A 27650-nucleotide genomic window follows, 5' to 3' on the forward strand; every position below is an offset into this window, starting at 1 on the left:
AAAGAATGTGTCCATTTCCCAGGATGGCCCCTCATTTCCAGCTTCAGGGATCCCCGCCCCCCGTTCACACTGTTTTCTCCAGCTGATAAGGAGCGGAGGTGGGTGATTTGGCACTGACTGATTTGGGACCACCCACAACATATTCTGGGAAGCGGATATAAGTGCCCGGAGCCACAGTTATGCAGCTGTCATCTCGATTTTATTAACATGCTGATAGAATTAAAATGACACCAGCATTAAACACGCTATTATAAATGAGTGAACGACTCTGGATATGAATATATCCTCAAGGCCAATAATGAAATACTAAGCTCTGTCACCTTCGTGCTTCAAAACAAGTCACAAATATTGCAAGCATGAAGTATACACGGGCAGGGTGAGCCATCAATTACGGGAAACAGAGCTGCTGACGGTAAAGAATAGAGTTAAGTCAGAAGCTGAAATTGGAAGACCTTGAAATCATGGCTTGATAACGAGCTAGTTGTCTACAGGCTTGGTTGACATCCTAAGTGGGTGGATGTAATTTTGGGAGTGTCCCTCCTCCCGCCCATCACCACCCAGTTAAATCAGGAGTCGCCATATTTCTTTGGTTTTTTTTTCCCCAGCTTTACTGAAATATAAATGGCACATAATAAGTTTTAGGTGTACAGCGTGATGATCTGCTACACGCATAAATTGTGAAATGATTACCTTAAGGTTTGTTTAATGCCACCATCGCCTCACATAATTACTTTTTTGTGTGTGTGGTGAGATCTGCCTATTTCTGATAGAGATTCTCCTGATACCTTTTCCTCCCCGACTATGAAGGAGGTTTAATTGCACAATGATGTGTTCATTTCATAACTGCTTTTTTTTTTTTTGACAACTAGATTTTGGAAATTCTGTACAAGCTAGGTGGCAGTTATAAAAGCAAGTTCTTGAATCCAGGTTTATAAATAGCAAAGACATACACTAATTTCTCAGAAAGTCGTGGTTGTAATATGTGCAAGCATTGCTGTTTATCTAATAAAACCTACCATGTTATTCCAAGAATAGCATTTATCACATTTTCAGTCTTTATGTTCTAGAAAGTCATGTCAAAACAATGTTTGGTTCAATGAGTAGTTTTAAAACTTATTTAAAGTCGTGCTACAAATCAGGGGAAAGTATGGAATAGGGTCCAGAAAATAACCGGCTTGCCACGTGAGTCCACACAACAGATTTTTATTTCATTTCAATGAAGATGAAAATTGTGACAAACATATCTTGCTGCTCTGGTGTCTGCTTGTGTGATACTAGAGTATTAATGTGTAATTTGTAAATAAAGGTTTATGGAGCAAGAAATTGTTTTTAAATTCAACAGATAAAACTGCTGGGAAAATGTGATTAGTATTATTTGTTTTCCACAGTTAACTAGTAGGTAATTTTATAAACGTGTTATAAAATAATAGGCAGTTATTTTGTGAATAAGTCTATTCCCAGAAAAAAATGAGTTGTGTACTTCTAACTTTATTATACCTAGGTTAGATTTATTTTAGTTTGGGGGTTATCACCGGAACACTTCTCCCATGAATCAAGTACTACATAGCAACTGTCACCTGTGAAGAAAAAAAAAGATAATTTTTAATTTTTTTTTTGCGGTACGTGGGCCTCTCCCTGTTGTGGCCTCTCCCGTTGCAGAGCACAGGCTCCGGATGCGCAGGCTCAGCGGCCATGGCTCACGGGCCCAGCCGCTCCGCTGCATGTGGGATCCTCCCGGACCGGGGCACGAACCCGTGTCCCCTGCATTGGCAAGCGGACTCTCAACCACTGCGCCACCAGGGAAGCCCCAAACTGATATTTTTAAAAGGTGTATATATTAAGTGAAAATTAAACTGTATACTCAGAATTTATTGTGCTATGAAAAGGACAGTATAATAAAGAGAGAAAATGGTTTAAAATCAGTTATGTGACTGGCATATGACCATATGCTTATGTGATTGCATTATTGGAAAGCTCCCCTATCAAAATATCAAGCCATCTCCATACATTTTTTATAAGCTTACACCTTCTTGTAAGAATTCTGAAAATTGCATTTTTACTCTGCTTTTACAAGAAAAGAAAGCCTATAGAATCATGTTGTATATAATACACTTTTCAAAATAGAATGGCTTTCAGTGGAAATATCACAGTGGAAAAGGCAGTCCAATAGAGAGAGAGGCAGTCTGTTAGTCCCTACAAAGAACTCTGTATTTACTGTAAAACAAGGTGGACATTTTAGAAAGAGGAAAGCATCTCAGGGAATGGCGAATAAAAAACCAGTGCCCAGTTCCCAATCCAAGCATACAATTCATGGTTTGCCTTAGAAAGTTTTATTTTTATGGATACATTTTTAGATAAACATCCAAATAAATGTTTAATTCTTGTAAAACATCATTAAGAAAATACTTGAGGCCAAACTTGATAGCATTTTTAAGAAGTGAGGCTTAGGGTTGAGTCATTGCTTTACCTGGAGACTGAAACCCCTCCTACCTGTGGCTACCCCATGGGGAGGCTGCCGTAAACACAGGACATGAATCTGCATCCATTTTTCACAGGGAGGAAAAGGCAAAATATTATTATGAATATTTCAACAAAGGAAAGTGACACAGGTGATGCTTAATCGACTTACTCGGTGTCAAAAGCAAATTCGAGGTAGAGATGGGCATATAGCCTGGGTTGCTTGCCTTCTAACTGGGTGTTTCATCATCTTGCTCCCTTCTTAGCATGTATAACATCACAAAGACTAAAATATAAGTGTTTACAGTGTTTTAAAAAAATTCCAGTGAAACCATGAGATGCTTTGCTTCTGTGTCAATGTGAGAGTTGCCTAATTGGTATCACAGGTCACCCTGGTGACCCACGTCATGGTCCTCCGAGCCCTGTGAAAGCCCCTGCGTGCCAGTGGGTCTAGGAACCGCTTCTACGTAGCTTTTCATCATTTTCTATGAAGTTTAGTTTTGTGGGCTTTTTTAAAAATTTTGTAATTCATAATTCTTTATATTTTGTGACAATTTAACAGTTGATACGCACTGCTATCTATTTTCCTCTTTCAGAGTTAAATATATTGTTGGTCACCAATTCTTTGAGAAAGACAAAAGGACTCAGAGAAGAGTGACATAAATGATTTATTACAGGGATTAAACTAAAAGCATATGACTTGACTGTGAAATAAGATGAAGGCTGACAGATGATATCACCAAATACTATAAAATCTTAACATTTTATGGGAAGAGTGATGACAGAATTTTTTCCCTTCTTCTTTAGGGGAAATAAAAAGCAATAATTATTGTATTAGTCAAAGTCATAGATACATTGTTTTTGCAAAGAGTCATTCATGGGAAGATAGGAATCTCAGAGAGACTTCAATGTCTTGTCAGAAGGGAAGTGCTGGGTAATGGATCGTGGGTCACTTTATGTCTGATTTTGATTTTTCTTGCATGCCTTATAGCATCCTTAATGACTCTTTAAAAGGAAAAGACGCATGAAATCTATTCAGATTCAAAATTATTGTTTTCTCAACTTCATGAATTTTGACATAAGGACATTTGAGTGCTATTCAGATTTCCACAGCATCATCAAATGAGAGGTTATTTTGTTGTTGTTTTTGTTTTTTACTAAGTAAACATTCCAGAAAATACTGTTATGAAAGAATTATGTCTGTCAAATTCCAACACTAGGCAGTTAGCCTGGGGGATATGAAAAAGGCATCTGGAATATTCACCTTCACATTTGCGAAGACTTGAGAGTGATACACTTAACACCATTCAGTAACAAACTCCAGGAATGTGCATGCACTGTCAAGTATTTTAACCTGATAGTGAGAAGTGAGGTGAAACATACACTTTCCTGAGTCTCTGGAGACCAGGAGCACGAGTCCTGACTCTGTCACCAGCCAGCTGTTGGATTTTTCATACCACAGACCATATTTGTCTTTTGTAAATAAGTAGTTGTTTTTGGACACTCAGTTCTGAAATTCTATGAAAAAAATCAAAGGATATTTTAACTGTTGGAAGTGGTGTGAAAGTTTTCTTGTGATTATTTTAAGAACGTTTACCCTTTAATGCCCTAACAGTTGGGTAACTGAGGGCTCTGGCATGAAGTGTAAGAGGACCAGAGAGCCACGCCAACATTCCTGGACCCGGTGGCTACTGTTTAATGAGCCGGAGTAATGGGGAAGGGGGGATTTCATAGTAGGAGAGAGGCAGACTTTATTTATGGATAATGGCACTTTGACATCACTTGATATTTGGTGTTAGGGTTTTAATCTTGCTACAATATATAGCACTGATTGTAGATGCAAGTGAAGTTAGAATTTACTTATTGGACATTGTGTGATCTAATTCTGATGTGATGACTGTAAGAACAAGGTGGTAAAGGTAAAAATATAAATGACAGATGTTTTTTAAAACCCTCAGTTTCCAGGACTCAGTGATGAAGTGGATTATAAATGAGATGAAGAAAGGCATGAGGATGACTCTGAGGGTTGAGTTTGAACAGATGAGGGAGGTTTCACTGCTGTTGCGATCGGTAATAAAAACAGTTCGGGACTTAGCTGGAAATTCTAGCATTTCCTAAGAGAGGGTAATGATGTATAATGAGAACTGATGGGATTCCCTCTTTGGAAAAACGTTTATGGAGAAATGTGTCTGTCTACCCTCCATTCTAAGTTTGTTCAGTAATGCTGAATGCATTCTGAAATTTTCCTAACTGCATATTTTTTATTGAAAGCTATTTTTAAATCCTCCCAAATTTTGTAAAAATCAGAAAAGTATTAAACTTCGAAAGGCATGCATTTATATTCATGATTTTGAAAGCCAGTTCACCTATTTTTTTATATGTGGACAAGCAGTGAATTTTGTATTTTCATAACGCTTGGAAATCATTAGAAGCCTAATGGTTTATTTGAATCAAAGGCACTTACTAACAAATTAGAATTAAAATAAGCATCAATGGATCATGGTAAATAAATATATTCACTGTTTCTATTTTAACTTGTGTGCTTACTTAGGTGATACAGTAAACAGAATTCACTATTCTATCCCTGCCTTCAAGGAGGTGAGGTTTTAGATGGAAAAATAAACTATATGCACAAGAAAACATCGAAGACCAGAAGTTTAGTGGTAGGATTTACAGCAAATCCAGGGAGGAAGAAGAGAACTCAGGAGGAATAGCTAGAAACCCCAGCAGGAATGCTCTGAACTTGACCCTCGAGGATGAGCATGGTTTGGAGGATGAGCAGTACTTGGGCACAGTTGGGCAGTCAGCCTGCATGCTGAGGCAGTGGTGGGTGACAGGACATGATAAGAACGATCTTGTCATGGGTGTGACAAGATGGGTATTGATGGGTATTTCCTGGGTCTTGTAGGCGATCCCGCCAGGAAGTCTCTTAGAAGGCCAGGCAGACTCTCAGCAGGAGGTGAGGAAGATGGGCACCAGCAGGTGAGGGTCAGGAGGGAGGTTTTTTGTAAGACATGGGTGAGTGGTTTGGGAGCAGTGGAAAGATGGAGTCAGAGATTATCTCCAGGAGTGGGGAGTGTGAGCATCTTTGAGAAGAGTGAGGAGGTAAGAAAGTGATGCCGATTGGGAAGACAGTGCATCCATGGGCTTTGTGGGCTCACAGAATCATCTGGCTGCACACTTGGCTTGCTTATGCATCTGGGCTTTGCTCCTGAACTCTCTGTGATGCTTAGCGCAGGTGAAGCTTCACAGCCCCTGTGGCGAAGTCCCAAGGAGCCCGTTCTGTCTCAGCCGGGCTCAGGGCTGCCCCGGAGCTAAGTTAGGTAGCTCGTGTTACTAGTGTCCCAGGAGAGAGCTGGGTGAGCACACGGGCTGGCAATGACAAGTCACAGTTAGGCTGATGGACGGCAGTCACGCACACAGACAGTCCTTGAAAGAATGAGCTGTAGAAAACGAGGAACAGCATTCTTACCTCCTTCTGCTGTGAGGGGCCAGCAGTTGTCTTGTTGTGGCTGTCACGTATTAGGAATTGATGCCCTCACCACGTTGTTTGAGGTGGAACATTCTAGCATGTGGTTTGACAATTACATTGCATTTGTTGTAGAATAATAAAAGCAACAACGTGTGAGTAAAAACAGCAGCAATAAATCCAAGTACTATTGGTAATCCTTTATATTTATAGAGTGTACTTATGAATGGCTCAAAGTGTTTTCGTAAATCTTTTACTTTTTCCTATAAAAATCTCCACAATATGGGGGCAGAAAGAAAGAAGTGTCACTCTGTATAGTGAGCACTTGGAAACTGAAAAGGACAGGCTAAGGGACGTGAATCCGAGGATGGACTGAGTCTAGGACGGTATTTTGCAAGTATTTCCCCTGATCCTCCATCCTCTCCAACTGGTCCTCACGTCCCGGGCCCCTGGCCGTCTGATTACGATGTTCTCAGCCTCTCCAGTGGGGATCCTTTCATTCATCACTCACTCACCTTCTTCCCTTTGGGGTCTTTAGACATCAGCCAGTAGGGGTGACTTTGCCTTCCTCCCAGACTTTTTTTTTGTGCCATGAGTAGAAACACAAACTAAAGAGAGGAAAGAACAGTCCTTGGGGAATCAGGACTCTTGTCAAATGTTGCCTCCAGTATAATCTCTTGGGGATTAGCGTGAGGTTCATTTGGTGTGGGTAAACTTGACATGTTTCTTGATCCAATGTGGAAAATTTTCTGCAGAAAATAAAATGTAACAGTTATTTTATGAGTGAAGAATCATGAAGCCCCCCATGGGACTTTTCAAAATGATTTTCATTCCTTTTTCGGCTAAATCAAGTGACCCTTCCTTAGCGGATGAGAAGAGACTAGGTACCTCGTCTTCTATAGTTTGTCAGGAGGTGTCTTAGTTCCCCCATTCCTGTCTTAGTGAGAACGGCTGGAGGACCCCGGGGTGGACACATCCGGTGCTGGGGGGAGTTCCTCCTGGAACGGAGACCGAGTAGCGGGAGAGGGAGGGACCGCTTCAAAAGCTGCAGAGGGAACACCCTTTGTAGCGGGAATCGTCATCTTGATTCTGTGCTTATTCAACTGCTTGACGTGTGTGCTTGACTTTCTCTGTGCTGCCACCATTTATTTCGGTTGTGACAAACTCTCCAGTCTGTCTTGCTTAGGATCTTGTGATTTTCTAAGATTATTTCCAGGATTAAGAGAGAGAGCGTAGATGAAAGTGCCTGACATACTGAGTGGTGCAGAGCAGGTGTTCTGTACGTGTTGCTTCCCTCCCCTTCAGGTTCATGTCCATCTTCATGGAGACACACATCTGAAGTCAGGGCCCAGTCCGTTCATTTGGTTCCTAAGCAAATAGTAGACGCTGAGATCCACGGGTGAAAATAGTAAATGAGCATCAGCTTGTATTTCTGTATTAAAGTAAAAAAAAGTATGATGTCGATCTGGATATTGCCATATAAAAACAAATAAATGCAAACATAGACATCATAGAGTTTGAGACACTGGACATTAAAATTATATGTTATACTACTAGTAAACGACTGTTTTAAAAATAACTTATTGATGTGTTCCTAATTGTCCTCCTCCAATTTTTCCATTGTTTCATTTAATGGATTTAGTTTTTCTTAAGCAATATGGAAAAAAATCTGAAAGTTTTTCTATGGGTAAAATAATAATATAAATCAATTTGACAGGAATGCTCAAGTTTCTTTTAAAAAATCATCATTGAAAGTGTCTTATTGTTAAAAATATGCAAATATATTACAATATATTTCAATTATGGTATTTATGATAGATACACGTAGAAGTTTCTCATTTCTCACCTTGTTCTAGTTATTGGCTCTACTTATATTGATATTTAATTTCATAAGCTATCAAAACCTATATTCAATCTGGTTTTAATTTCTACTCTGTTTTGCTATCAGGTTACATCGAATTATATAATTATATATTGTAAAGGATTTCAGTTCTTCTTAACTTTGCATTTGGCCCTGAAGATCCTTCAGGACTATAAACTAAAATTTAAAGAATCAACAATAGTTAATCAAATGCTTAAAATAGTTAAGGTACTTTAAGCAATTTGTGATTTTCAAAGTTTAGAGTAAAAACATGTTGAGTTTTATTTTTTAGACATATTATCCCTGGACAAAAACAAACAAAGAACACAGACCTTTAAAGAGAAGTTACTTTCTAAATTCTGCTGCAAAAAAGAAAAATGAAAAACTACCACTCTGTCTTGCAATATGTTCCGACAATAATTGAATTACATTCTTTGTAATTAAATGTGACGTACAGTTGGCCGAACTCATTTCATTGTACTTCAGGGTGTCCCTTTATGTAAATGGATGTCTGTATGCATGTCTATCTGTTTTTGTCAGTAAAACTGAAAGAAGTGTCCACCTTAGAGTGTGACATGTTGTTTGTGGTCACCTGGTGTCCCTTGGAGAGTACAGGTGGCTCATTTAGAAGCAGCCATATGTTATGTGGGTGGCTGCCTGTGAATGGGCTGCCCTGTACTGGCATCCTGCTTTCACAGAAACCTCAGGAAGCACGGGAGTCTCCAGCTCTGTGAGCAGTTCCGCACCTGAAACGTCGATGTTTGTCCATTCCGTTCTCCTTAAGCACTTGTTGGTGTGAGAGTATCGCTGCCGATGGAGCTCTGAGCCCTGAGGGCCAGGCTCTGCCTGCACATGCAACCACAGTGCAGTGTTGTGTGAGACTTACCACATAGTAAGTGCTTAACAAGCGTGTGTTCAATTAATGACTGGGTGTCCCTTTAAGATGTGTGATATTAACTGTTGTTTTTCTTCCTGTACAGATTGTGAGCTCCTGGTGGGGCAGGACTGAGGTTAATTAATTTTTTATCTTCAGCACCTAGTAGAATGCATGACACACAGTAGGCACTTTATATATGCGTGTCAACTAGGTGATTTAATTAATGAATTAAGATTGTAGGTCAGAAGACAAGATGCTCCAGATTTATGTTCCTAACTATATTAGTGAAATTATCTCATTTTTTTCACTTTATGCCTATTAACGTAGTGGATTAAAAATTATATTGAGAAATTATACTCTCCAACACATTTTATCCGTAAAAAAGTAATATTACTAGACTAAGCTACTGTTTATAATTTACTACCTTCATCATCAGGTAGGAATCATGATTAAAAATACATTTTAGGAGAAGAGTATTAATAGCTTACATTTACAATCAGAGTAGCGGTATTTATGTCAACATGAAAACATTTTTGCTTAAAACTAAAATGCGTAAAGGACATGGATCATCTGAACAGATTCAGTAGTTGTGCCAGACAAACATTAGTATTTATCAGATAACTTGAGGCTCATTCTGTTTGGTGAAAGGAGCCATCCTTATAAAACTTTACAGATGTTCCTGTTAAAAAATATTCTATGCATGTCCTACTATTATTAACCTCCAATATAAAAAGAAGTGAACACAACAGAACAGAAATAATTAAGAAAAAGTAGAAAAACTAATAAAGAATAGGGGCCCAGGACAACAGAGAACAGAAATATGCATTTGTTAGGATTATGTCCATGTTGACTCATATTTTATGTATTTCTATTGCTTAGATACTCATCACAATCTGTTGTTATTTGTTATTATATCTGATTCCTGTGTTGGACAGTAAGCTCTCTAAGGCCTGGTACCTTCTTGTTCTTGTCTCAAAATTTTGCAAATCTTGTTTGTTTTTAATTATTTCATGGAAGAAGTTATTGATGAAGGATTTTCTTGTTTTCCTGGATAAATTCACTGGATCTGTAATGAGACGACACCAATGTTACAAGTTGATGATGTTGATTCTTCTGTTTTCTGCCTGACATGCAAGCCCTGCCTCTCTCGTACCAGCTCCTTCCCTCTCTTGTCTTCTCTCTTCACAGACCATCTCTCTGCAGCCTCCAGTCACCTCTCAAGCTCCCTCCACCTGATAAAATGTTTGCAAGCTTCACACACACACATAATCTTACCTCATCCACTACCATGTATCCCCTACTACAACCTACCTTTCAGCACTAAATATCTTTTTGTTTTCCTGCCTTTTTTTCTCACTCCAGTCCATACTCTATAGGACTACTGATTATCTCTCTGAAGTGCAGATATATTTGCGTGACTTTCTGTGCAGCTGCCCTGGCTTCTCCACGACCCTGTTACATACTGACTCGGTCTCAACTCCCTGGGCTCCAATCCAGCCCTTTCCCTTCTCGCCCATATCCACTCTGTCTTCTTTTCAGTCCTATTCCCACTCCACCTCCACATGCTTAAAACGAAGCTTCAGCAAATACAGATGCTCCCAGAAATTGTTCTGCACTCCAAGATATACCACATTCTTCCGAACTCCCATGCATCTGTGAAGACTTTACCTGGAGTTTCTCCCTCTAGTTTTATCACTCCCGACACCGACTAGGCTTCTGGACCAGCTCAGGTCTTATCCCAACACTCCTGCTTCCTTTGGTGCCCCTCTCAACCTTCACAGGAACCTCTACTGTAACATCTATTCTTTTTAAAATACTTATTTTCCTATCTGTGTAATTAACTAGACTATGGAAGATAAGGGGCCATGTTTCATTCAGTACTTCTCACAACATCTAATAAAGCCCCAGAAGTGATACTAAATGTGTCTGGAAATTTGGACAATGCTCTGATTATATGTTCTTACCATAGTGTGTGTTAGAATAATATTCACCCTTTGGATGTGTTTAAAAACTGATTCAGAGTAAAATGCCTTCATCCATCCATTTTCGTGCAGATGCCTCATCCTGATCTTGCCCCAAGTTCCCTGAACCATCAGCTTTAAATGTCCTCTACACGGACCAATAGGTGTGTATAGTGTTAAAGATCTGTGAGAAGGTGAATACTACGAATTCTTCCAGGAAGCCTTCTCAGAACTGGTGTTAACAATTGGAACCACTGGGTAGCTCTACTCAAACTCAGAGTATAGTCAACATTAAAGATTTGTTTTGGAAATATATAATATATTCAGAATTACACAACATTTCAAGATGGACTCCTGGAATTCCTAGCTGTGATTACCTTGCTTTATGATATCTTAGTGACATGTGTGATAAAAACCAACATGGTTCCAGAAAAAATAGATAATTTCTTTGGTTATATGATTCTCATTCTGGACTTTTACAGGGTTTTGTTTTGTCTAGTTTTGTTTTTCACTCTGAAGCTCAGAAGTTCTGAGCTCTTTTAAGCTTTTCCGTTTAAAAATTACCACCATCCTTATGATTAATGCTATTTGGGTAAAATTCAGAGTGTCTTTCCACAGGGGTGGCTGACATAATCACAAAATAATAGCAGCAGTAATAAAACTTAGCACGTGGGGAAAAGAAATGGGTTAAATGAAAAAAAAAAGCTGAACAAAAAAACCCAATTTGAAATCAATAACAGACATGGCTAAACAAACAGCACAGATACATAATTTAATAGATAATTTAAAAATCAAACACACACACACACAAATACTTCACCCAGAATTTCATTCTTAAATACTGAGAGTTGCATTTAAAAACATGAATTAATCAAATACTTCATGAAATTCCCTGTTAATGAACTTCTCACGTGAACCACAAAAATTAGTTTTAGCAGTGCTCTCCTCCCGAATACAATTTTTTCTAGGTAACTGCAAATAAAGGAAGTTAATAAAAAGGAATTTTTAACAGTTCTTCTTTTACTGAATGAAAATGAGCTGTTGTTGCTGTTTTTGCATATGGCAACCTTTCTTAGGTTACTAACTTCTAATTTTTTTACAGAGAAGTACATTATTCAAGTTGAATTAAGTCTTAGGTAAAGTTATGAGATAATGTTTCTATAAGCATGCAAGGCTTTATCAGTGGTTCATAGGAGAAGATATCAGAGATTCTTAAATGATAAGGATTCTTTGTCAGTCGTGTACTCACAGCTCACCTGAGCATGAAGGTAATTTCTCAAGAGTCCCTGGGATGGAGGACGAAGAGTTCACATGACTGCGACCCTCACGGTTCATCTTGGGTGTATGAAGTGGATTAAATCTACAGCAGCTTCTTTTCAAACATAAGTGCTTGATTTTGAAGATAAGAACTAGTCCAAACACTTGAGAGTTAAGTGGAAGTCTCTTATAAAACTAATATTTTGTTAGACTTTAAAGAGATATAGGATTTAATCCTTAAAAACATTAAGACTGGGTAATTACCGCAAAAGAGATGGAGTAATAATTTTCATCTGCCTGATGTTGGGAGCTTGTTTTGACTAGAACATTTTGTTCAGAGCATCTTTGCTGCTTATGTGACTACGAAGAAATCAGTGGAAAACAGAAAGAACTAGAATTACTAAATCGTTTCAAGCAACAATTGCAATTCTTAATAGGTAATGTTTTGAAACAAATAACTTGATTTAATCTTCTTAACGTTTCTATGGCTTAAAGAAAATACAGAAAATCGGTATTTATACACTGATTTGTGGCAGGCTACTGGCTTCAAGATAAAAAAGGATAACTTCTCTATATTTTTAAACCATTATTCTATAGCAAGCTTAAGAGTGATCATTTTAAAGTCTTTTAGATTCAGAGACTTCCCTGATAGCGCTGTGGTTAAGAATCCGCCTGCCAACACAGGGGAAATGGTTTCAATCCCTGGTCCGGGAAGATCCCACATGCTGCAGAGCAACTAAGCCCATGTGCCACAACTACTGAGTCTGTGCTCTAGAGCCCATGAGCCACAGCTACTGAAGCCCACATGCCACAACTACCGAAGCCCACCCACCTAGAGCCGTGCTCTGCAACAAGAGAAGCCACTGCAATGAGAAGCCTGCGCACCACAACAAAGAGTAGCCCCCGCTTGCTACAACTAGAGTAAAGCCTGCACTCAGCAACGAAGACCCAATGCAGTCAAAAATAAATAAATAAAATAAATAAATTAAAAAAATTTTTTTTTAATTTAAAGTCTTTTAGATTCAAGTTAAAGTGGAAGTATCTCTTCTTTGGAGGACTATCTTTGTAGATCTAAATATAAATCTAACAAAATAATTTTTGAGATTTTTTAATAACTACAGAAAAATATTTTTCCTGAAAGGGACACAAAATCAACAGCACAAAACTTTATATTGTCATTGAAGAACTCTGCTGTTATACATCGATTCAACTTATTTCACCAATGTTTAAAAGCAGCGTTGAAATTTTTAAGAGACAATGATAATATTACACCCTAACCACATAGCAAGCAGAGCTTAATTGAAATGACTGTCATTCAGTTTGTGAAGAGAGAGGCTGCAGAGGGCCTGTGTATCTACTGCGTGTGGACAGACTGAGTCCAAGCATCAAACTGGTTCACTGCACAAGCAACAAGAAACAAATTTGGGGTTTCTAGAGCTCCTTCTCTAATCCTTTCAAGATGTTGATTGAATGCTTCCTCTAGGAATAAATGTCTATGATACTGCCTGTAACTGTGCATGAATTATTAAACCCTGTCAGAAGTTTTGAACAAACAAAGCTCCCTTCACTGAGCTGGAAAACTAAACTTGGGAATATCAAAATAATAAATAAAGATAATAAACACTTTTCAAGTTTCTGACAAGAAGAGGAATATATTGGGCTTCCCTGGTGGCGCAGTTGTTGAGAGTCCGCCTGCCGATGCAGGGGACACGGGTTCGTGCTCCAGTCCGGGAAGATCCCACATGCCGCAGAGCGGCTGGGCCCGTGAGCCACGGCCACTGAGCCTGTGCGTCCAGAACCTGTGCTGCACAACGGGAGAGGCCACAACAGTGAGAGGCCCACATACCGCAAAAAAAAAAAAAAAAAAAAAAAAGAACAGGAATATATTGCATATAATGACTTTAGGTAGGTCTAGAAGCTTCAGGCACTTAGGAATCAAGTGTAGGACTTTTTACAAAATAACATATTTCATGATATTGTCAAGGACTTAACTGATCTTTTGAAAAAACAATAAATGGAATCATAAGAAAAACAGGACAGCTGGTAGTGGGAAGAGTAACTGCCCTTTCAAAAATAGCTTGGCTCATAGCTCAGGGAGATCAGCTCAGTGCTTTATGACCACCTAGAGGGGTGGGTTAGGGAGGGTGGGAGGGAGATGCAAGAAGGAGGAGATATGGGGGGATATATGTATATGTATAGCTGATTCATTTTACTGTAAAGCAGAAACTAACACACCATTGTAAAGCAATTATACTCCAGTAAAGATGTTAAAAAAAAAATAGCTTGGCTCAACTCTGCATGATGAGGTGTGGTTTAGAAAACAAAATCTTTCAAGACTGAGTGATAGAAAAAGCAATAAAACAGACATTTTTATAATAATTCAACACAAAGTTTAGCAGTCATTTTTATTGGTACATCTGTGTTTACTTGTTCGTTTTTCAATGTTTCTTCCTTCCTTCCTCCAAAAAGGTTTTAATGCAGGCTTTGGGGCAGAGGAAAACGTTTCTTCAAGCTAATTTTAATATAAGATTTGGGAGTTTTAGAACTTTGATAACTTGTTTGATGGAAAACTTTAAAAGCCATGCTCTCTGAACTTAGAGGGAAAGTCTGGATAACCTTTAAGCATGAGTGTTTATCTGTGAAGTGGATGGCTAATGAGACAGCACGTAAATCGCCAGGAAAGTCAATGTCATTACTTTATCTTTTATAGGCATCAATCTCCAGGGAGGACAGTCTTTCATAACAAACTCTTCTGTGTAACCAGGAAATAATTCACTGTCAGAATAAAAGGTCTCTGGCAAGTCAGCTGGACCATTTCTTTGTCCACCCCTTAATCATCCTCAGAAGTTCTGTGTGTTTCAAAGTTTAGTCTTAAAAAATTAGATGGAATATTGCCGACTCTTCAGAAGTGAGTCTCAGCCTTCACCAAAAACTGAGAAATTATCAATATCTTTTAAAGTTATTTACGTCTAGCTTTCACAATCTAATCCTGGATTTTAAACATCTCCATTTCCAAAATAGGTATTTATTCAACAAGCATTTTATAAACTTAAAAAATCCAGGTTTCAGGTGCTCCTAGAAAAATCAGAAGCTTGGGTCAGAGGGAGTGTGAATTTCAGCAGGACAGCAGGTCGTCACTGTCTCCTGGGCTGCTGTCCTGCACGGCCTCGCTCTGCGTTGGTAAGACCTGCATGGCCCCATTAGCACTTGAGCTTGGCACCTCTCATGTAGGTTTTACTTCACCCAGGTTTCTGTCACAGGGGTACAAACAAAAGGGATAGATGTTTGACTCTTTCTGTTCATAATTTTGAGACATGGATTTTGTCTCCTGCATATGTCCAATTTTATGCACCACTGACACTTGATACTCAGATACCTAATTTGACTTCCAAATGGTGAAACAGTTTGAAACATTGGTTATTATTACCATTGTTAGTGGAGCCCTACTCCAGCCATCACTCCAGCTTGTCACTCTGCTCCAGCCAGCAGTGGCTTCCGGTCCTTGTCACCACGGGCAGTGGTGCTTTCAAAAGCACTGCTCTGATGCTGTCTCTTCCAAGCCCCAAACCAAGTAAAGCAGTAACAACAAAGACTTGCTTCCTCTTTCCGTTCTGTACAAAGAAAAGCTAGGGCTAAATAACCTGCAGTCTGCAGCACGTGAGCAAGGGTGGTTGTTTGTCCTAAGCGAGTTCAGAAGCTCGCTTCCTTTCCCGGTGGTGCTGGGACTATGCGTCAGACTAGCCTTGTCAGATATTTGCATGAGCCCTGAAACCCTATGTGACTGGGGCCCTTCCCCTTAATTTCGATCCCCTTCGTGGTAATTTAAAATATCCTTGTTTCGTGCTGAAATTGACATACTGTTACGCACTTTCCTTCTGGGCATCTTTTTTTAAAAAATATATTTAAAAATTATTTTAAAATTAATTTTATTTATTTTAGGCTGCACTGGGTCTTCATTGCTGTGCGCTGGCTTTCTCTAGTTGCGGTGAGCAGGGCCTGCTCTTCATAGCGGTGTGAGGGCTTCTCATTGTGGTGGCATCTCTTGTTGTGGAGCACGTGCTCTAGGCATATGGGCTTCAGTAGTTGTGGCATATGGGCTCAGTAATTGTGGCTCGCAGGCTCTAGAGTGCAGGCTCAGTAGTTGTGGCTCACGGGCTTAGCTGGTCTGCGGCATGTGGGATCTTCCCAGACCAGAGATTGAACCCGTGTCCGCTGCATTGGCAGGCAGATTCTTAACCACTGCGCCACCAGGGAAATCCCTCCTTCTGGGCATCTTGAATTACAACTATTTGCATTTCTTAAATAGATAAACAGAGAGTTCTTGTAAAGGCACAGTAGATAAAGACTGACATTCTATAGAAGGAAACTGTAAAGAGGGAAACTTTTCTTGGCAATTGTATGTAAATTACCAAATGTGTACTCATTTCCCTCCCATATACAAACCTGAAGAACTCAATCTTGATTATGTAGATATTATGAGGGTAGATGATAGTGTGAATTTAAAGGTATATCTTCCTCAATGGAAAGCACTCAGAATGCAAATTTGACCGGCAGACTTAGCAAAATCACACGTTCACTTTTTAAAATTTTATTTATTTATTTTTGTGAAAAGGAAAATGTCAAAGTTAGGTGGAAATAGATGTGATCCCATGTGGTCCCTCAAGTTTCCAGCTCTACTTTTTTAAATGGTCAAAATTTGCATCATGATATGAGGAGAGAGATTTGTTAGTGTAGAGCTGTCTTCACAGATGGCCTTAAATTATTGCCTCATGCAAAAGCAATGTACGGTTCTCAGTAACGCAGAGGCTAAATCTTCATTTCTATCATCTGTTTCTTTGAGTCTCAGAGCTTAGCTTGATGAAGTCATTACCATGACTCATTCTGGGGTTTCTGTTGTACACAGAGGGACTTAGGAGTCTCTCACCCTGGCCCTTGGGACCACAGCAGGTGGGACAGAGAGCCCGGCTCCCATGAGCAGAAAGGACTTGTTAACTTCCCGAGAAGCTTGAGATCTGGGAGTTTTAGAGGAAGTGGGCCTGGGGGCGGGGGCTCGAGTGAGCACAGGCAGTAAAGACCCTGATAAGCACCAGGTGGCAGCGAGGGGTGGCCCTGCTGGAAGGTCCCAGGTGTGACAAAGAGGGGATGTGGACACAGGAAAGGCATACGTGAAGCTCACTGGAGAATCCAGAAGGCTGGCTGGACATATGGATTACCTGATGACAGTTTGGAACTCTTTAGAATCTCCTTGTGTTACTCAAAGTGGGGTCTAGCTGCTCGCCACTTGAAGGCTAATCCTCGAAAGGCAAGATTGGTGGAAAGGAAAGTTTGCTTTATTCCAGAGGCTGGTAACTGGGGGAGAAGGTGGACTTGTATCCAAAGGCTGACTGCCCCGTGACAACCAGCGGGCAAGAGCTTTTATAGGTGGAGGGAGGGAGCTATGTGCAGAAACAGCACAGTCAGCTCCGACTGCCATCTTGAAATTGGTCATGATCAGCGTCATCTTGAATGTTTTAAGTAGTTAGTCTTCAGTTCCAGGGTCAGTTTGTTAACATTTCTTTGAGGCCAGTTCTCAGAATTGTGGCGGCTTGTGTCATGGCTGCAGTCTGGTCATGATGTAGTTAACTTCTTCCACCTGGTAGGGGTTTCAGTATCTACATAACAGCTCAAAGGATATGACTGAATATTATCTATAGCCCTTGAGGAGGAACTAAAGGTCCTTGACTTTGCTTAATGACTAAACTGTTATTATTTTGTCCTGTTTGAATGCTTTCCTTTCTTTCTGCATTTTCTCACTTCTCCGATTAAACTTTTTCTTTGGCTAAAGTTTTCTACAGACAAAAGGCAGGTGGAGGCCATGGTCCTGCTCAGTTTCACTTGTAAGTATATCAATAGATAGGAACAAATAAAGTGATCGAACCCCAAGAAACAACCAATGGTTAACAGATAAACCCAATCAAGACTCACATGTATTTCCCCATTTTTAAATTCAGAGTCTTCTTTTTCTTTCTACACTTCAAGGGACATTTGACAACCTGGTCTATTTCATCGATATTTTAACGCCAATATAGACGCCACTGTTACATTTTTCTACTAATTCCTTCCTTCTTTTCTCATAGGTTTTGACCTAGTGAAATGTGAGGATCCGGGGATCCCTAACTATGGCTACAGGATCCGGGATGAAGGCCACTTCACGGACACGGTGGTTCTGTACAGCTGTAACCCAGGCTACGCCATGCACGGCGGCAACACTCTGACCTGTCTGAGTGGTGACCGGAGAGTGTGGGACAGACCACTGCCCTCCTGTGTAGGTGAGTTACTTACAAGTGCACAATGAGAGCTGGAGGCCCACGCATATGCTCTGACTTAGTTCTTACAGAGGAAGGGGGAAGGATTTCCACTGCTCTCTCTCCAGTATGGGTTTTTATGTATTCCTAATATTTGTGTGAGTGTGTGTGTTTGTTTTTTTTCTTTTTTTAGGTAGGAAAGACAGATCTCCTAGTACTATTTTATTGAGGCTATCTGCACAGAATTATTATTAGAAATATAACACAGTGTTTCACTGTTTTATTCTCTTGACTTTGCACAGAGGATACTGCCTTTCCATCAAGATAATGCTAGGGAACAAGTAAAGGAAAGCAATGACAGGGACAAACAGATGGCTGTGATTGTTTTCCTGTGTGTACAACACAGACGTGATGGTTTGGGCTTTTAAAGGTAGTTACAGGAAGCCTCTAATGCCTGGAGTAAACTTCCCTGTGTTTCTGTATCCCTTTCAGCGGAATGTGGCGGTCAGATCCACGCTGCCACTTCAGGACGCATCTTGTCTCCTGGCTACCCCACTCCATACGACAACAACCTCCACTGCACCTGGGTTGTAGAGGCGGACCCGGGAAAGACCATCAGGTACTTGTTTTATTGGGTTTCAGTGATTTGAGAATAGAAGCATGGCTCCTATTCTTGTGGTGGAGATAGTGGTACATCCATTATTACCCACTATTAGATTTAAGTTTCTGAGTTAAAGAAGAAAATGTAAACACATGGCCAAGGTTTTTGTTGGTTTGCATGCTCACTTTGGTATTCCTTTGAAAATTTGTGTTAAGCCATCCATAGTAAAGATAAAAAAAGTAAGTACCTCAGTTAGCTTTGGCTGCGTAACAAGTGGGCCCCGAAACTTAGTTGCTGCAAACGATGATTTATGTGCTCATGTCTTTGTGGGTTGCCCAGGCAGTTCTGGTTGGTTGGGGTGGGTGGTCTAGGAGGGCCTCATGCAGGTTTGGGGGGCTCAGCTGGATGGTTAAAGGCTGGGGTCTCTCCACTCCAGGTTCTGTTCCTTCAGGAAACTAATGATGGTATAAAGTTCCTAGAAGCAAGAGATGGAGACTTTGCAAACTTTTGCTTGCATCACATTTGCTGATGTGCCATCTGCCAAAGCAGGTCTCAGGGGCAAGATAAAGTTTGAAGAAATATAATCCACCCCTTAATGGGAAGAGAATCAGTTATATTGAAAAGGTTCTGCATATAGAGGTGGAAGAGGTGTGTGATTATTTTATGATATTCCAAAGTAAGTTTGAAGGAGACCAAGAAAGTATTCCAATCTAAAGTTACACGTATAACAGAAAATCATGAAAAATCTCAGATAATTGTGCAAACACTTCAACAGAAAGTATTACTCTATTTCAGTCAATAGTCCTAAATGATGGTAATTTTTTTAATTAACAAGTAAACCAACAAAAAGTAAAATTCTCCATGTGCCAGTCAAAAGGCTGTGTCAAAACCACAGTACGGTAAAGCAAAAAGTAATTTCAAAATAAGCTGTTCTTTAATTATAGATCTTGATGAACAAGGAGAGAATGTACATTCTTTAGTCACGCCTCATAAAATCCCCTTTCTCCTCCCATTAACTCTCCTCTTTCATTGTATTCTTTTGAAATCTCCCCGGAAAGTTAATTTTTAAAAAACTCTGTACCCCACCTCCCAACAGCCTTAATCCACGTGCCTCTGTTCCTTTTCCTCTTCCCTGTGTTATTGCACTGACCAAAGACTAAAAGAATCCAGGCAACTCAACTCTGAAATATGTGAAGAAGCTGAAAGAGACAAGTGCAAAGCAGAAACCTCTTTCTGGGGCAAGTGGATACATGAAAACATTTATGAACTAGTGATTTATGTGCTCAGGTGGATACATGAAAACATTTATGAACTAGTGGGTTTTGTCCTTATTCACAAAAGGTTTGCCCAGCAAACTTAGTAAATTTATCATACTGCAACTTTATAACTTAGTAAAAAAGTGAAACGGGACAAGGAGGAGTGAGGCGACCTGCTGATTCCATTCAGTGTTGCTGTTTCTCATCAGGTGACTTCCATCCTCCCTGAAATTCACCAGACTTTCTTGAAGTTTGATCACATTTACATCTTGGGAGTGAGTTAAACTGACATGGCACAAACTATTACCACTTTCAAACCCTCCAAAAGAAATAGTCTTACTATGTACAAGGAGCAAGGGAAGGAATTTAAAGCATGTAAATATTGCAAAAAACATTATTTTATAATAACTCATTTAAAAATTAACTTGTGTCGTTAAGAAAAATGATTAATTAGGTAGTTATGGATCCACTGGGACACAAATAAGGCATATTTGAGGAACAGAATTTAAGAGTCTGTATTCTTCATAAAAATCAACATAGTCACTTATCCAGTGAACTAAATAGAATTAAATACTACTTCTTAACTTTGAATTCCTGAACACTTGATCTGAATAATCCAAAAGCCATTACACTGAATTTGATTGTGAAAAATTCTAGGAATCATCTGTGATTCATAAAATGACTTTACATAAACAGGATATATTTCCTTTTAGGCTGATTTCAAAAGTTTCTGTTTCTGACACATCTCCTTGTGATTTGTTTCCCAAGAATTGGAAAGAGCACTTGTTCCCCTAATGCAAACCAAGTGATGAATTCACTCTTTGCAGGTGAATGTAATACTTCATTAACATTTTAGTAAGAACAGAGAAAAGAAATTAATAAAGAATGAGTTGAAGTAATAAAAAATGTACAGCTTTTGCATCAGGAACTGACTTTGTCATTTAACCGTTAATGTTCTAGAAAAAAAAAAGACATTGCCTATACCACTTTATTGTTTGGGGAATTTTTTTCTTCTTGTAGGTATCTTTCAAGTTACTCAATTTGTAAACAGATCTTTTTCATTTAAGGCATAAAGCCCTTCATAATAAGGAAGTTAAGAAGCAAACATCAGTACTTGTAATTAATTTACTCCATCGGTATTCAACCTCATCCCAAAATGTTTCTGGTGATTTCTCTTCATTAAGAAAATATGTACTATTTTTAGTATGGCAATTTGGAAAATAACATACTTAAAAGTACATAATATACAATTTTAGGCTTAAAGTGGTACTGATGCTAAGAAAAATAGGGCTTGGTCTTAGTTTGGATATTCTTTAGCTTAGTTTACTGAATTATTTCATTGGTATCATAGCCAGTATTTTATCTACATCGTTTGCTTGAAAATGAGGAATACATCAATCATATAAACATGAGCCCAGGGTTTAATTTAAGTATTAAAAATTCTTAATATAAATGGAATTCATTACTATACATTCTATTATGATTTCTTTAAATGTCAGTGTTTTTCACTGTCAAAGAATAAATAAGGAACAAGATCTCAGAAATTATAAAAGGTCTGGTTTCAACACTTCAGGCCAGTTATTACTGGGCCTATTTTGCTTTCTTGGAGGTCCAAAGCAATTTCTGATTGCATATTGCTGTAACTTTTTGTTCGAGGTAATAGAAGACCCCAAAATAGTTTTTGTTATAGGGCACTTGGGTCTGGAAGAGGTTTGTAATTTTAACACGCATACTATAAAGCAGTTACCAGAATTAAATTTAATTAAAAGTCTAATCACAAGACACTGCAGTAAATTTAGCCACATTAAGAGTTATATGTAAGTGTGTGTCTGAGAGACCCAGTGCGTTTCACTGCTGAGCACAGCTGTAATTTATACAATAAAGGGAACAGCATTACAAACATCTTCAGCAAGCAGCATCAAGGCAGTGTTTTTCATAATCGTATGTGTATGTTGTTCCCTGGCTTTCATTGCTTTTCTGCAAGTGTAATTGTCTGGAAAACTCACTTTGAAAGTATTTCTGTTCCTAATTGTTCCCAGGAAATTGCATTTGGAGGTGTAGTTGAGGGGGATTTTATTAGAAAAGCTCATGCAGTATTGAAAACATTAGAGGCCTATCAAAAGTGTATCAAGATTGTCAAAACTGTCCACGTGCAGACTTTTAAAGAAAGTGAAATGTGGGATGTGATCCTGATCTCACCGCATATGGCCGGATGGGCTGTAGAAAGATCGGGGGAGATGTGGTTTGGAGATCCAGGAATGTTTTAATTTATTTTTGACCAACCTTCAAGATCTCTGTGAGACACAGACTAAGCAGGAGAAGGACGGGCAAATGATTCCACTTCACTGGACATTTGTCTCCAAACATGAGGTCGGCATGTAGTAAATGTGCTGGGAACATGAGTCGGGAGTCTTTTGCTGGCAAGACAGACAGGCGTGGGGCCCGGAACCCAAGCACCTCAAACGCCCCTTTCCTGTCAGGGCCACAGCGGGGTATCCCATCTATCTTTGTGGGTAGGGTGAGGAAATAACCGGTCAAGAAAATTCCAGCCATCCAAAGAAAAGAGAGCAGCAGCTCTTCAAAGTCTGCCCAGTATCTGAGGCTGGGCTCTGGCCCTCCTTAGCTGGGGCTGTGGGAGCAGCTGCTGGGTTTAGGGAACCCGACCAGCTGCCTGCAGAGTGAGAGAGAGGGAGAACCCTGCAGGCGCCCGCCACGGCGCAAGATCCTCATGCAGGCAATTTCAGTTACCCCGCTTCAGCTAAACAACGCCAGTGCCCCAAAACAGGATTCAGATTTCAGTTGCAGACTTACTGTGAAGAATTGCATGAAGGACAGACTTCTCTTTTAGCCCTTCAGCTCCCAGATCTCTGCATAAACAACAGAGGCACGTCACAGCCAGTTCCTGATCGCGTCACGCGCCTTCCCGAGGGGGATTGCTGCGCTCAACTCAGCCACAGACAGCAGAGTGTGTCCTCGTGTTGCTTCCTTGTCTCCCAGTGATAAACCCACTTGGCGTTTTACAAACACGGATAATCAAAAAGGGAACTGACCATTGAAGATGAAAGTGTAGAAAGAATTGAAAAGTGGTAACACTGGAAGTGAAATTCCAATCACACATAAATGGAGCTTAGGAGAAGCAGTTGATGGTGGGGACGTTGGTATGGCTGCTGTTCCAGGGATGAATGCCTCACAGGCACAAGGCAGGCACGCCAATTTCAGGATTATTGTCATCCCCCCTGGGCCTCTTTCTACTTCTTTATTCCCTATTTCTGTCAATGCCTGTCTTCCTCAGAATGGCTGGAGGTTTTAATTTTCAGTATTATCTTCTGCTCTTCCTTGTTTCTCCCTCACCAGTCTCCAATATTTTCCCAACTGAACAAAACAAACAAACAGGTATTAATATATGTCTCACAGCATTCTTTTAGTGAACTACATTAAATTTCTTCATAATAAGCTCTGTGAAAAAATTAGTTGCATGCAAGCCAAACCCTTGTCAGCTCTACCCTTGTTTGTCTTTCTTCTTATCTGTGATTCCCAGTTCCTACTTCCCAGGCTCTTACTGTAATCTTCTCCCAGTGAGCCTTCCAAATCCGTCCTCCACCCTCTCCATCTCTGAGCCACCCCTTTGCCAATCAGCGAACATAAGCTCCTTAACCAGAACTGTAACACCCTCTCGACTTGGCGTCTGGTCCCCTACAGGTTTACCTGCGACGGCTCATATGCACGTTACATTTCAGCACAGATGAAGCATGTATGAGTCTCCCATCCCAACCTTGTCATCACAGCTCTCTCGACCTGTGCTCCCCCCAGTTTCTCCTTGTTGCCTCACCTCCAGATTCTTCCCATCTTTGGGGGCCCAGTTAAAAGGTCAACCCCTCAACAGGAATTTCATTCTTGTTATCTCACCTGAAAATAATCTGTGTTCTTCTCTGGACTCAGTGTTTGCCCTGCAGTTCCTTCCTTCTGAAGTAGGGTCATCACTACATAGCAAGACATCCAGGCAAGCCTCTTAGTGTCACGAGCTCCTCCCTCCTTCCCACACTCCTGTGATCACACATCTCAGTAATTCTATGTGGAGCCCCAGGTCTGCTCTCCCACCAGTACTGCTGCTACTTCCCTAGTCCAGACCAGCATGACTCACTGGGCCTCTTCTCTGACCATCCTGCCAGGGCTGCCTCTCAACCACTGCTCCCACTCTAAGGAGCATGTTTTATTTTTTTTCAATTAAAATATTAATTTTATATGGCTGGAAAATAAATGTATATCTAGACATCTTCAAAAGTATAAAAAAGAAAGGCATGCATTATCCCCATACTAGACATCATTGTTGCCATGTTCACATATGTCTTACATGGACCTTTGCATACTCTACAGTGTGGGTGTCTATAATTAATTATTGTCTCTCTTGGTTATTCACATTATTTCTAATTTTCAATATTATACATAATAATATGGCAAATAGTATTGCAAGTAAAGCTTTGCCTCTTTTTATAATTAATACCTTAGAATAAATTCCCAGGAAAATTCTTTCTGGGTCAAATGGTTGAGACATTTTTGTGTGTCTTGATACAAATATTTCTATCAAATAAAGCTGATCATATCACTTACCCCCTTTAAAAAAAGTACATATTTCGTCTGCTCATTATGTGCAGAATCAATTCAAGTTCATTGTCATGACGTTCAAAGTTATTTATTTTCCCAATTTTTTGAAATACTAGAAAAGTGTTGCAGAAAGATAAAAAGCCTGAAAAGTAGTTTGCTATAATCCTAGACACAAAATATAACTACAGTTTAAAATTTGGTATATATTTTTATAATTTCTTATGCAAACACACACACACACCCCCATATATATATATAATATACATACATATATATACAGCTTGATTTATCTGTTTATCTACTTGTTTAATTATTTTTGAAAAATAGTATCATGCCTTAATATTATTCTGAAGATTTCCTTCAGTCAGTAAACATGGTCAAAGTTTTATATCCTTACTTGTAATTCCACCTCATTCTGTTTAGTCATGGAAGAAGATTCTATTGCCTGAATGCACCATAATTTATTTAAACTATACCCTATTGGGATATTTGCGTTGTTTTCAGTTTTTCACTATTATCAGCCATGCTACCATCCTCCCAATATATCACCTCGAGGGTACTTTCTACAATGAATTTCTAAAGCTGGACTTGCTGTGTATGCACATTTAAATTTGTATAGTTATTACCAAATTGCTTTTATGAAGAGTAGATATGGCTTCAACAGCATATGAAAAGGTAGGGTCTCCACAATGTCACTGAAACTGGATAAAGTGTTTATAATCTTTGCCAATCTGGTAGGAAAAAAATCTTTGCATCATTTTTTGTTACATTTGTAACTTTTGTATCTTTACATTTTTAGCATATTAATGAATGTATTTGTTCAGTCGCTTTTTGTCTCATCCTCTTTATTGAATTATCCTTCCTATTTCTCTCTGCCTGACAAAGCCCTTCCCAGACACCTTGAGGCAGAATTAAACACACCTGATGCTTTGTTCACATCTCTTAAAGCTTGTGACACTGTGCATTGCAAAGTGTATGTTTTTGTTTTTTTTTTCTTTCATGACTGTGTCTGAAATGACTAACAGTTCCTTCAGGATGATACTTTTTAAAATCAATTTTTAAACTTTCCCTACCTAGTGGTATGGTGTCTGCATATTGACTTTAATTATTTTTTTTAGAATGAAAAATGGCCATTTCTTTATCTGTTTAAATTTTGTTATATCATTTTTGTTGTTATTGAATTTACAAGGTATTTCCCAAATGGCAAAACTTACAGCATCAGGGTGAATCTTTTTTTGTCTGTGTAAGCTTCTCATTAACATATAACATAGGCACATAAGACTATCCAAATGATAAGTATACAGCTTGTTTATAAAAATACCCCTTGTTACCAGCAACCAGATCAAGACCCACATTGTGCCCTTTGAGCTCCATTTAAACGATCCATTCTTAAGGATAATCACTATCCTAACTTCAGATAGATAATCGCTATCCTAATTTGAACTTTATAAAAATCGAATTATACAGTGTGATTAGTTTTGTGTCTTGATTTCCTCAACCTTCACTGCCACTGATACAGGTAAATTATTCCATTGCATGAATACACAATGATTTACTTATTTATTCCGAGTGTTGATGGACGTGTGAATTGTTTTTACACAGTTTAAGGTTATTGCAAATGACGTCCTGTTGGATATGCTTTCATGTATTATTTGGTGGATGTGTGCATGTTTTTCTCTCAGGTGTACACCTGTACTCAGCTATGGTAGATACTGTCAAATGATTTCCCGAAGTGGTTAAACCAACACCACTCCCATCACAGTGTAGGTCATTCCCAGGTACCTCACCTTCCCCTGCACTAAGCATTGACTGTCTTTCCTTTTAGCCATTCTAGTGTGTAGTTGTTTTAATTTGCTTTTCCTTGGTGACTGATCAAGGCCATCACTTTTTTATATGTTTATTGGTCTCTTGACTATCCTCTTTTATAAATGTCAGTTGAAGATTTTTGCTCATTTCTTTTTGCACTGGAATGCCTATCTTTTCCTTTTGATTAGTATATAGTTTTTATACATCTGAATGCAATCTTTTGTTGATTATATATTCACCAGCTATATTCTTATACTCAGTGGTCTTTTGGTTTCATAATGATGTCTTTTGGTAAAGACAGGTTTTCAGTTTCAGTGAGTCAAATTCATTTTGGCTCATTTTTCTTTTATGGTTAGTATATTTCTTATTAAGTTGTATCAAATATTTTGTGGGGGGGTTTTTTAGTGTTTTTGTGTCCAGTTTAAGAAATCCTGCCCTCCAAAGTTATAAAAAATATTATCTTAAGTTTTTTTTATAGGAGATCTATTTTATCTTCCACATTTATGTTTTCATTTCATCTGGAATTAACTTTTGTGTAAGGTATTAGGACGATGCAAGGAATCTTTTGTCCATAGTGCAGTTCAATTGACCATTTGTTGGAAAGTCAGTCTTTCTCCATTAACTGAAGTGCAGCCTTTGTTATAAACCAGATAATTATAATTATGATTATATAATTATAGGCCTGTTTCTGAACTTCATTACATTGATCTATTTGTCCATCTAGTGCAATACCTTTCTACCTTAATCACTGAATTACTTAATAAGTACTGATATCTGGTACTGTATTCCTCCAGCTTTGTTCTTTTTCATGTAGATTGCCATGGCTATTCTTGACCCTTTGCATTTCCATATGAGTTTTAGAAACACTTGTTACTTTCTACAAGGAAGTTGCTAGGGTTTTAGCTGGAATCACATTATATCAGTAGATCAGCTTAGGGAAACCTGACATCATTTCCAATTCTGAATTTTCTGATCTCTGATATAGTATATTGTCTCATTTATGTAGATCTTATATAATTTGCCTCAATAATGATAGTTTTCTGTGAGGAGCTCTTGTACATCTTTTGCTAGAATTATCCCTAGCTATAGCACACTTTTTGATGATAATGTAAATAGTATTTTTATTTCACTTTCTAGTTGTGACTGTCTTGTGAAAATAAATTATATTTTTATATTTATCTTGTATAAATAAATTCACGTATTAATTCTGAGTTCTTAG

The 27650-nt window shown here is 38.9% G+C and overlaps 1 protein-coding gene across 1 annotated transcript in view; it reads left to right on the forward strand.

Moving 5' to 3' along the window:
* CSMD1 (CUB and Sushi multiple domains 1) overlaps positions 1–27650 on the forward strand; it is a gene marked incomplete at its 3' end in the record, with an annotated part of 1748580 nt that overhangs the window by 1479404 nt on the left and 241526 nt on the right. The window contains exons 24-25 of the mRNA XM_082680517.1: positions 17999–18190; positions 18659–18785. Of these exons, the coding sequence (XP_082536643.1) occupies positions 17999–18190; positions 18659–18785 (319 nt within the window). The remainder of the gene's footprint in view (positions 1–17998; positions 18191–18658; positions 18786–27650) is intronic.

This window comes from Grampus griseus, assembly GCF_964374135.1.
Source record: "Grampus griseus genome assembly, chromosome: 21".
NCBI lineage: Eukaryota > Metazoa > Chordata > Mammalia > Artiodactyla > Delphinidae > Grampus > Grampus griseus.